General features: G+C 33.9%; 2 protein-coding genes across 2 annotated transcripts; both read left to right on the top strand.

Annotated features, from left to right (window-relative positions):
• The first annotated feature begins 5669 nt into the window (after positions 1-5669).
• On the top strand, positions 5670-6690 carry LOC131628869 (uncharacterized). The gene is made up of 2 exons (XM_058899674.1): positions 5670-5730; positions 5978-6690. Exons 1-2 carry the CDS (start codon positions 5670-5672, stop codon positions 6688-6690), a joined length of 774 nt encoding a protein of 257 aa, XP_058755657.1.
• Positions 6691-6940: 250 nt separating this feature from the next.
• On the top strand, positions 6941-11006 carry LOC131628878 (E3 ubiquitin-protein ligase BIG BROTHER-like). Its single transcript, XM_058899685.1, has 8 exons — positions 6941-7190; positions 7651-7803; positions 8024-8255; positions 8822-8859; positions 8977-9021; positions 9622-9749; positions 10510-10618; positions 10727-11006. Exons 2-8 carry the CDS (start codon positions 7663-7665, stop codon positions 10778-10780), a joined length of 747 nt encoding a protein of 248 aa, XP_058755668.1. The 5' UTR covers positions 6941-7190; positions 7651-7662; the 3' UTR covers positions 10781-11006.
• Positions 11007-11683: the final 677 nt, after the last annotated feature.

Genomic DNA, 11683 nt, shown 5'->3' with positions numbered 1-11683 from the left:
ACTGTGACTGCAGTCATAGTGGTTTCACGATAAGGATCAACTGAACTTGTTGGGGTTGTCAACAAGGTTGATCAAAGCTTATTGTGGTTGTTTCCTTGAGAATACTAGGTGCTAGTCAGGAGTTTTAAGAAGGAATTGGTTGCAATTAATGTGGTTGTCTATAATCAGTTTGGTTATAGTGGATTAAGTCCTTATTGAGCAGGAAAAATCACCTTGACGGGTGGACTGGAGTAGCTTTGTTAATAGTGAACCAGGATAAAAATAATGGTGTTCATCTAATTTTTAATCACTTGTTAACCTTGCTTTTTGAGTTGCAAAAAGATTATATTTGTTGCAACCCAATTCAAACTCCCCTTTCTTGTGTTTCTCGCACCTTCATAATGAATTCATTGATGAAGAACCATGTTTGACGGCTTGTAAACTGCCTAAGAAGGGAAAGTTAGTTGGATGCAAATGTCTAGATCAAGGTTCAAATATTGCTTGAACTTTTATCAAGTTTGTTGAATAATAATTCAAGGTTTGAAGAGCGTAGCAAGGGGGTTGATGGTTAAATTGACATCAACGTTACTATTAAGTCAAAATGAAGAATTATATAAGAATGTCTTAAAATCTTCAGTGATTAAGAGAGGAAAAAACATAATTTGAAAACTGACAAAAATTGGAGGCATGGGAGCCAAGAAAGCATTGGTAGAGCCGTAAGGTGGTGGTTTGGGAAGCATTGGGTTGCCAGAAGTGGTTTTGTCTAACACACTGAAAATTTACTGGGTGCTACTTGAAAAATTCATAATATTATTTACTAATTTAATACTAACTATTTTTTTGGTCTAATATAGTTATGACTGAAATCTTATCACTTAAGATGAAGGAAATTTTTCATTGCACCTTTATACATTCTCCAATCCCCTGTGTAAATTTTTTAAAATGTCTCATATTTTCGGAGATATATCTCAAGGCGCATCAATTCTTCATTTTCCATAAAGGTAAATTCGAAGATGTTTCTACGAAGGGAATTGTATTTTTGTATATTTTTCTTTGATTTGGAAAACAATTTTTGTACTATTATAATCTTTCTGATTAATTAACACATTACTCAGTTCTATAATATTTGTTTTTATTAATTTTTGAAACAACTAATAACAATGTTAATCGATTTAGATTGGAAAAACTACAATCTAGTTTGTCTCTGCAAATGAAATTTGCAGACAAGAATTTAGAGATACATCTTCGAACTATTTTAGAGAACTTATAAAAACAACATACGACATTATTCATAAAGATTTTTTAATTAATTTTTATAAGTTCTTCAAAATGACTCAAACTTGTTTTATTTATTTATTTTAATTTAAAATATAAATATTATATAATAATAATAAAATTATTCATATTTATTTAAATGATTAGTCTGATAAATTTAAAATACTTTTTTGAATGATTTGTAGATTAATCTTTTTAATTAAATAGATTTGTACAAAAACTCAAGTTTTTTCTATTTAAAAAAATGTTTAATTTAAACCTAAATTTATATAAGTTAGGTCGTATATTTCTGTTAATCGGTCATATCTATTTTCAATAGATTTTCAACTCTATTGGTCATGGCTTGGCTGGGGAGTGTAGTAGATGCTAAAGCAAAAATATTGTATATTTCATAAAAATAAAGCCATTATCTAGTACATTTGGTTGGATGTTGGCCCTAACAAACCACAACCGATAACAACTTCATGGGATGAATTTTGTTTGGTCACCCCTTTTCAACAACATTCATCAATCACGCATTTCTTTTCTATACACGGACCAACCACCAACGTTGTCCCTATCAATAACATAACGATTTGGTGGTCTCCTCCCTTTAATAGCTATGCTTAATTTGTCCATTTCACATCAGTGTTTCCCTAATTTAGTAAGCAAAAGTTACCTTAGTTTTGAAATTAATTTTCTTTAAATGCAAAATACTCATAATTATTTTTGTCTCATTATTCTATCAATCAATTTAAAGGTTTAATTGCTATAGAGTACTAGCTGAAAGAATAATTCCAAGTAAAGAATAAATTTCGCTTTCAAAAATTTAATTCCACGTGTGAACAAAAATAAATTCTTAAAAGTTTTCAATTATACTTACTAAATTTTTTATTTTGTTTTTAAATATAAATTTGACAAAAATTTAACTATAAATAAAAATTAATTTTCAAACTACTAAATATAATTCGTTTTTATTTCTATATACAAACTCTTAATTAATTCCACAAAATTAAACCGTTTGTTTTTATTTCTATATACAAACTCTTAATTAATTCGTTTTGACCTTTTTGCTTGGAGTGACTTTGAGGGATACATAGTAAAATTTTTGGTCCTCAATTCCTTAAGTGAAGAAAATTCGGTCAAATTCACACATTCATATTTTCTTCCTATCAACTTGTGCATTGAAACATCTGGCGGTTTAAGTGTAGATCTTGTTGGATGCAAATGTGAGTGGTTAAAGTCCTACATTGATTATGAATGGATGAAATGTTGGATTTATAAAAGAGAAGACTCATTTACCTATCACTTTAAGGTTTTGGATTGAGATGTGGCGTTTCCCTCTATTGTGGTCCTGGACCATTTGTCCCATTGGTGCTCCAGACTCTCCCGGACTCCCTAATAGTGGTATCAAAGCCGTGGTTCAGCTTTGAGGGGGAGCGGGAGCTGAATCCGATGTTGGATTCTGTTATAGGCTGTGTGGACTCACACTTGTGGGGGAGAATGTTAGGTGCAAGTGTGTGCAAGTGTGAGTGGTTAAAGTCCCACATTATCTATAAATGGGTGGAATGTTAGATGTATAAGAGAGATGACCCATTTATCTAACACCTTAAGGTTTTAGGTAGAGATGTGACGTCTTCCTCTATTGTGATCTTGGAGCATTGGTCTCATTGGTACTCCCTGTAGTGCCCCGAATTAATTAGAGTATTTATTTAATTAATTAAATTATGGATTTTTGTGATGATACACGATTTTGATGATTTCGGTGAGGAATTATGATTTATGTGATGTTTAGAGGTGTTTTGAGAATTATGGGACAATTTAGAATAATTATAATAACTAAGTTAGAATTAATTAATTAGAGAAAATAGAGCAATATTGGAGTTAGAGGTAGTAAGGGCATATCAGCCATTAGCTAAGAATACGTGAGGGTGGATTTGAAAAACCATAACAAGGAACCTTTTTAATAGAGAAGTTAGGGTTTTATGGAAACATATTTTTTGGTTGTATGTGGAATTGAGGAGTAACCGAAAGAAGAGTGTGAGGCAGAACTAGGGCTTTGAGGAACACAAAGAGGAACCAGAATCAAGCGATAAATCTAAGGTAAGGGGTGTGAAATCATCATTCTTATAATCTATTTAAGCGGTAGATACTTGTAGGTTATTTGGAATTTGATTTTGGTTTGACTAAAATTTTGAACATGATGAACCAATGATGATCCGAGATGATTATTTGATGATTAATGATGAAGATATGTGATGATTCTGTGAATAAATTAAGGATGAATTGAACCATGATATAGATTGAATTAGGTTATTAAAATCATGCAATTAACCATGGAAAGAAGGGTTTGTGGTTAGAGTTAATCACTCTTTTATTGGCTTATATAAAGAATATGGTTCTCAAGACAACAAAAAAATACAAGAGTTTTTCTCATGCCTATCAAGATATCATTTTCAAGCAAAGAAAATGCTCTTATCTTTCACATCCTTCACGCTGGTAGAAGAACTTGAAAAAACAAAATCATTTTAGAATTTCCAAATCGACCAAAAAATCGTATGACATGTCATAACCAAACCACCCCTCAGCTTAGGCCTATCTCCTAACGAGCTGAGGATTAAAAAAATACAACTAAGATCCCTTGGTAGAATAAAGCACCACCTCAACCACCTAAAGATAACATACCAAACAAACACTTTCATATCGCATGTCAGAAATAGACGGGTAACTGAACCTTTCCTCCCCCTAACACATTGGACATGAAACACCCTCATGATTAGGCATGGCAACGGGACGGGTCGGGGACGGTTTTTACCTCCCCCAAACCCAAACCCGAATCCCCAATCAATCCCCGTTACCCGCCCCAAACCCAAACGGGGACGGGGAATTAAAACTCAAACCCGTCATTAACGGGTTCGGGTAAGGTTCGGGTATCCCCGCCCCGCCACCATGTATTTCGTAAAATCAATTTTTTTAATAAAAATATTTACTTTTTCAAAAATCAAATTACATTATAAATAACAAAATAAAACAATCTCAAAAAATTTCATACATATATTTCAAATATTTAAAATAATAAATACAAATCAAATTATTAAAACATTAGCCACATATTTAATAATATAAATTATGAAATATAAATAATAATGTACATATTGAAATAAACGGGGCGGGTTCGGGGACGGGTTCGGGGTGGGTACTAATGTCCCCATTACCCGACCCATCCCCATGTTTTCTAATCGGGGAAAACCCAAACCCGAACCCAAACCCAGTCAAAACGGATTTTCCCCGTCAACTTCGGGGCGGGTTCGGGTGGGTACCCGTGGGTCTGAGTTTTATTGCCATGTCTACTCATGATCCACAAACACCCTACGCTTGAACAAATTATCTCTAGTAGGGACCATTTTTTGATGAAGTTGGAAGAGAAAATAACCTCTTTATATGGCCCCCAACTACCCGAATAAGAGGAAGAACTTCGTTCTATAGAATGACAAGAGGGGTACTAGACATGTCGCGCTCAAGGAGACTAGAGTAATATAAGGCGACAAAATTAATATCGTCCTTTGAGATACCCCACCACCACCAATTAGGCTTCGAAGAGAAGATTTTTTCCTGAATGACTAATAGCATGTTAGAAACCATAACCTACTTATAGACAAAGAGTGATCCCTTTCACTTCAACTTCCAAATCAGATTACCATATACATACACCTCCGTTATACATTGTGTTATTTTGGAGATTTTGCATTACTTTCATGAGTATATGTTTCGTTTTGCATTATGATGTTATAGAAACACAATGTGATGATGTTTTGATGTCGAACTACCCTTCATTGTATTAAGTTTATTTTATGAAGAAGTTTAAGACTTATGATTCCGCTGTGAAATTTTAATGACTTAGTTGTGATACTAAGATGCTATTATGTTATATGTATGTTGCAACCCGTGTTACGGAGCAGACTTATTGATTATATGATGTTTTATGAAGATGTGACATCCTTGGAATTGTTTTACGTTTATTTAATATATTTAAATTATTCGTGAAAATTCGTGGGGTTTTAGAAGGTGTTACATTAGTGGTATCAGAGCAGGTCGGTCCGTCTGGCCAGGTTATCGAGTCTAATTGTGTGACAGTCGAGTACTATCAGTTCCATTCTAACCTTATTGCTTGTTGTGGTGTAAGCAGAATTATGGCTGGAAGAAATGATGCTGCAATTGCTGCTGCCTTGGAGGCTATGACTTAGGCTATGCAAAATCAACGTAACGCTATAGGGAATGAGGAAAACTGTAACTTGAGCACGTTTCAGAGGGAGAACCCGCCTACCTTCAAGGACAAGCATGATCTTGATGGTGCATAGGCTTGGCTCAAAGAGATTGAGAGGATTTTCCGGTTGTTGGATTGCTCTGCGGCGCAGAAAGTACGGTATGGTACTCATATGTTAGTTGAGGAAGTTGAGGACTGGTGGCTTAGCATTCGCCAGAGATTGGAGGCTGCAGGTGAAGTCATCACTTGGTTTTTTTTCCAATAGGGAGTTTCTGAGGAAGTATTTTCTAGAGGATGTTCGGGGTAAGAAAGAGATTAAGTTCCTTGGGCTGAAATAAGAGAACTCGACTGTTGCTGAGTAAGCTGCCAAGTTCATAGAACTGGTAAAGTATTACCCGCACTACAGTGTTGAGACTACTGAATTTTCCAAGTGCGTCAAGTTTGAGAACGGGCTGCATCCTGAAACCAAATGAGATGTAGGATATCAGCAGATCCGGCGGTTTCATGAGTTTGTGAACAATTGTAGGATTTTTGAAGAGGACAACAAAGCTCATTCGACTTACTATAAGAGTTTGAGCGAGAGGAAGGGGAAGAATCAGGATCGTGGAAAGCCTTATGCTAACCCGGTCGGTAGAAGGAAGCAGAAAGTTTCTGATGAGAAGAAGCCAAGTGGAGGAGGAGCTCTCGCTTCGGTTAGGTGCTATAGATGTGGCGAGTCAGGTCACCGCTCTAATGAATGTGAGAACAAAGTGCTGAGATGTTATAAATGTGGTAAGACAGGTTATCGTGCTTCTGAATGCAAGAATGATGGTCCAACTTGCTTCAACTGTGGTGAACAGGGTCATATCAGTACCCAGTGTCAGAAGCCAAAGAAAGAAGATACTGCTCAAACTAATGGAAGGGTGTGTGCTTTGAGTGGATCAGAGGATTCCAAGAAGAACAACTTGATTCAAGGTACTTGTTTTATTAATAATGTTGAGCTAATTGCTATTATTGATACTGGTGCTACTCAGTCGTTTATTTCGCTTGAATGTGCTACTAAGTTGGAATTGAATTTATCTGATATGAATGGTAGAATGGTGATAGATACTCCTACTAGTGATTCTGTTACTACCACTTGTACTTTATTGTCTTTATTCGTTGACGAGTTTCTGTTTAGTTACTTCTTATACCTAATCCAAATGATTTCTTAGTCTTATATTGGGATCTCATTTTTCTCAACTGTTTATTATATATCGATAAATAATAAAATCATGGGGGTTATAAGAATAATGTAATATTCTACTTGCAAATTTAAAATATTTTTATAACAAATAATAAAAATATAATAAATTCGGGAAAGAAAAAAAGTATTGAGAAAATCTATTATATATTCATATAAATTTATAAACATCAGGTATCAACTCCACCATTGACCTTGTCAATCAGAGTTTTCCCCTCTGTTTATTTTTGGGTAAAAACAAATAAAAGAAAAATAAATCCGCAACAGTTGGGGAAAAAAAAAGTGCGATGCAGGTGATGATGCTCTATCCAAAAGACTTGGCGTGTTGGTGAAACCCGCCTCACCAAAGTTCCAAAAAGCAGAGAGAGAAAGAGAAAGAGAGAGAATTTTTTTTTACAAAACGAACAAGAGTGCAAATCCATTTCGCCATTTTCACTCATTTCACACCAAAATCAATGAACTTCTAACTAGGTCAGTTCTTCCAATTCCAATTCACATTTCAAATCCACACTCACGCACACTCTCTATGATTCTTCATCACGTTTCTCATACTACCGATTTTGATCCGTGCATTTTCCGATAAACTAGTTTATCTGATTTTTCTGAATCGATCGTTGTTTATGTGCTTCCTTTTTATTACACGTTTTTCAATTTTCATTGAGTTGCTTGAATTTTTGTATGATGAAATTAATTGTAGATTCAGATGCAATGCAAGAACGGTTTCGCCAGATTCAGATGAACTAGTTAACTTTTTTTTGATGAATCTACCTTGTGAATCTGTGAAGATTAAAGAATAGTTTTTATAGATATATGTATTGATCCTTGTATATTTAGGCTTTTATTATTGTTATTATTATTATTGTTTTTTGTGTTCTTCGATTCCTTTTTGCATTGATTATTGTACTTAGTTATTAGTTTATCTTGTTTGCAGAAAAGATTCAAAATGAGCTGGAACCCGCACATGGAAGTCCATTACAATAACATCAGCTATCCTTATAATACAGCAGGAAGCTTTATTGAATATTTTGAAGGCCTCACTTATGAACATGTTAACTTCATTTTTTCCGGTGCATCACATGCTCAGGTGCCTGTAGAATTTGACACACATATATGTATAATGCTTCAATTTGATAGTGTTTTCTTGTGTTTTTAATGTTGATCTATTGGAAAGACTAGGATATGTTTCATTATTTTACCTGGAATTTTTGTTTGTTATTCTTTTGTTATTAGTAGATGGATGCTAGAAACTTTATGTATTACTAGTACTAAAGAAAAACATTTTAAAATTTCGATTATATGTGCAGGAGAGTCCGTATCCTTCAAATTCAAACTTTTACAAATTTGGACTATCTGAACCTGAGAATAATTCATACTATCGCTACAATCATGGATATGAGATAAATCATCATGAACCACTAGTGGATGAGTATAGGAGGCCTTCAGAAAACTCTTCAACGATCAGTGAACAGAGTCTGGCTGTCAGCACAGAATGGGGTGATGACGGGAACACTGAAGTACAAGACAATTCTATTGAATGTATGTTCTTGAATTTCATCTGAAAAGAATTTTCTTAAAGTATTATTGGGCCTTTAATTAGCTCAGAACAATTAAAACAACAAATGGCATGTCCCACACATTGTAAATAGTTAGTTACAACTACTAAAATTTCGTGAGAAGATGCAATTTCTGAGTATGCTTAAGTTCCTTGAAAGTGCATTGTTGTTCACCTAACCCTGCCGCACTTTTGGTAATGAAGTCTCTTGATTCCTCTGTTGGCATTAAAATGTTTGAGAACAGTTAATGGAGTTAGGTGCATTTGTTAATCCATCAAAGTATTTAGATTTCAGCTTCATGGTTCATGACAAACAAGTGTACTTGCTGATGTTAGTATACTTATGGTTTGCCATCATTTAGCCGATCCTTTTGTTCAGTGGGAGTCAAAGAGAGAGAAGAATCAGTTATATGAGTTGTCACACTTAAATAGGCTGTAGGATTCTTTTTATTCTCAAAAATAAAAGATTGTAGATTCTGTTATTGCCTCTTCATTGATATTTGTCGAAACCCTCCTTTGATCACAATTTAAACAATTTTGTCTCTTGCAGGCCCTCGAAGACATCATAGTAATTCCAATGATTCTCAGGTATTTTGTGAAATGGTTCATGCAGAACATCTAAGAAGTTTGTAAAGTTACCTTTAGCTATTCATCATTGAGAAACACAATAAACGATTATCTAAGCCACTTTTCGATGTACTGCAGGTCATTTGGCAAGACAATATTGATCCCGATAACATGACCTATGAGGTAGAATTGAGAGTCTTAAACTCCTCTTTCTAGGCATCATGTAGTACTTCCTCAAAGTGCAGCTACTTTATATTTGATTTTTTTATAGCTAATCTTCTAGCTATATTCAATACCCAATCTCATCTTTATTTGATTATACTCTGCTAACTCTGATATTTTTCTATGCCTTTCATTGCCTTATTACTTCACTCTACTCTAAAGACAGTAGTTACTCTTGGAAACTATTGTTAGTGAAATCATTATATAAAGTTCTTACGGTTCATTATATGCTCTCACGATCTTGATAGTGTTACATTACTTATTTTAATTACAATTGATAAAATCCATAAGGTTGCTTCTAAATCTAATACCATTTTGTTAATTAGTTCACAAGAAAAGAAAAATTATTAAAGAAACATTTACATTAGTAAACTGTCTCATGGATGCACATTTGTTTTTGAATTGAATATGTGGCAAGTGGTAGTGTGATCTCAAAAATATTATAGTGATGTGAACATCTCTGTAAATAGCAATAATGAAAAAAGAAGTAAAGACTCCTTATTTTTGAGTTGATTCTTTTGCCATTTTTCAACATTAATATCCTATTATCATGTATTGCAGGAATTACTTGAATTAGGCGAGGCTGTTGGAACTCAAAGCCGTGGTCTCACCCAAGAACAGATCTCCTTGCTTCCAGTTTCAAAGTTCAAGTGTGGGTTCTTCTTGAGGAAAAAGTCACGGGATGAGAGGTAATATTTGGGTTTTACTGCATTGGCTTTTTCTTCCATATTCACCTATTAGATTTATTTTATGATTCACGCGTCTAGTATTCAAAATCATTGTTTACGCTTTTTGTTTTCTGTCATTTCTGCTTATTTTTATAGGTTGGCTAACTGTTATCAAACTGTTCTGTTTTCTTCTCAGTCCAAATTGATCTTGAGGCATTATGTATTGATGCTACTAGGCTCATTCTCTGGGTTAATTTTTGTCAACAAAATGACTTCTTCTTTTCTAAAGGCGGATTAATTCTCTTGAAATGAGAATGCTTACTTGGTTAATTTTACTTGTTTGGATACATATATGAGAAAAGATAGAGCATTATGGCATTGCTTGATCCATGTTTCCAACTTCACCTTGTGGCATAAAGCTTGGAGGTTGTTGTAGTAACTTAATTTTATCATCAATTTTAGTCCCTACAAGCTACAATCTAGTTTATCCTCTTTCATAATCTCTGAATGAAGAAAAATGTATAGCATCGCCATCAAATAGATAATGCTTATGATTTTGTGTCTCGTCTTTTTTATCATCTTAAATATAGTATAATCTGGAATTCAAAATGATCTAGATGGGTGTTATGCTTATGAACTCGGGTATATGTCTTTGTACGTTTTAGAATCAGAATTGAGTCCTTTCATTCATTGTTTTATTTATTTATTTATTTATGGAAGGGAAATTACTTGGAAGCGTGATTTGCTATTATGTGCTGATCTGACTTATCCTCTTGTTTAGATGTGTGATTTGCCAGATGGAATATAAAAGAGGCAACAAGAGGATCACTTTGCCATGTAAACATGTTTATCATGCTACTTGTGGGAACAAATGGCTTAGCATTAATAAGGTAAGATATTACCAATTTATCATCAACTCATTAAGTGCTTGTGATGCTGATTTTCCTATCTGCTGAAATACATATTCTTTATTTTGTATGTTGGCTTTACTGTTTCAGGCTTGCCCTATATGTTATACAGAAGTATTTGCCGACAAATCAAAACAAAAATAAAGAACAAGGGAATGTGTAGCCTGCATATGTTTCTGTTTCTCCTAAAGGATGGGTTTTTTTTTTCTCCATAGAAATACATTGATATGTTTCTCGCAGTAAGATAAACAATTTCGTTGGGTTTAGTTGTAATACAAATAGAGTAGTATCCCAAAGTTTTATAAAGAATATGGACATGAAACGTGATTGTGTTGAAGCTGGATTATGGTTTGTTTTATTTTACTTTTTATACAGTGTGTTATGATTTCATGTACGTATTATCACCAGCTGCTGATACAGTGTTTGTGTTGGAGAGCCCGGAATATGAAACTCGCATTCATAATTTATACGAAAGTTAGAGAGACTTTGCAGGAGCAACCATCTTACTTATACATGGTTCACACACAGCACAGGCACTCGCTAACTCTTAACTTTTTTATAGATGTTCTGGCAAAACTTCCTTTTTTAGCTGATGGAAAACCTAAGTTGAATACAACGGGTGTAGAAACATGTAATAAGATGATATTATATTACATGATTGAGGGTACAACCAACGGGTTTGGGGACATTGCATAAAAGGTTACGGTCTATGTGCTGGTGAAAGTTGGATGGACACGAGACATTTTCAAGGACAACACAGGTGGTTTACCTAGGGTAATGATTTATCTATTTGGCTGTGAATATCGGTGTTGTAGTGGCGCAATTGCAACACAATGGCATTGTCTTTGCGGTTTGATGCTGCTACTTTTAATTGTGGCAAATTTATAAAACTTCAATACTTTTTTCATTTCCGTAAAATTTGACTTTAAAATCTATTGAATAATTAATGTATTTAATTTATATATGAAATAGATACATCCGTTATTTAATGAATCCAAAAAGTTAAAAATAGTTATTTAATAAATCTAAAAAGTTAAAATTTGTTTA

The sequence above is a fragment of the Vicia villosa genome, unplaced genomic scaffold, assembly GCF_029867415.1.
Source record: "Vicia villosa cultivar HV-30 ecotype Madison, WI unplaced genomic scaffold, Vvil1.0 ctg.000487F_1_1, whole genome shotgun sequence".
NCBI classification, from domain to species: Eukaryota; Viridiplantae; Streptophyta; class Magnoliopsida; order Fabales; family Fabaceae; genus Vicia; species Vicia villosa.
The sequence above is the reverse complement of the archived record's forward strand: the minus strand, read 5'-3'. Positions and strand labels throughout refer to the sequence as shown.

What these genes read in the sequence shown, in the direction of transcription:
- LOC131628869 (XM_058899674.1), top strand. Translation starts at nt 5,670, where the DNA reads ATGTTAGTTGAGGAAGTTGAGGACTGGTGGCTTAGCATTCGCCAGAGA. An exon ending in CCAGAGATTGGAGGCTGCAG is followed by an intron (nt 5,731 to 5,977) that starts GTGAAGTCATCA and finishes AATGAGATGTAG; the next exon opens with GATATCAGCAGATCCGGCGG.
- LOC131628878 (XM_058899685.1), top strand. Translation starts at nt 7,663, where the DNA reads ATGAGCTGGAACCCGCACATGGAAGTCCATTACAATAACATCAGCTAT. An exon ending in CCGATAACATGACCTATGAG is followed by an intron (nt 9,022 to 9,621) that starts GTAGAATTGAGA and finishes CATGTATTGCAG; the next exon opens with GAATTACTTGAATTAGGCGA. An exon ending in AAAAAGTCACGGGATGAGAG is followed by an intron (nt 9,750 to 10,509) that starts GTAATATTTGGG and finishes CCTCTTGTTTAG; the next exon opens with ATGTGTGATTTGCCAGATGG.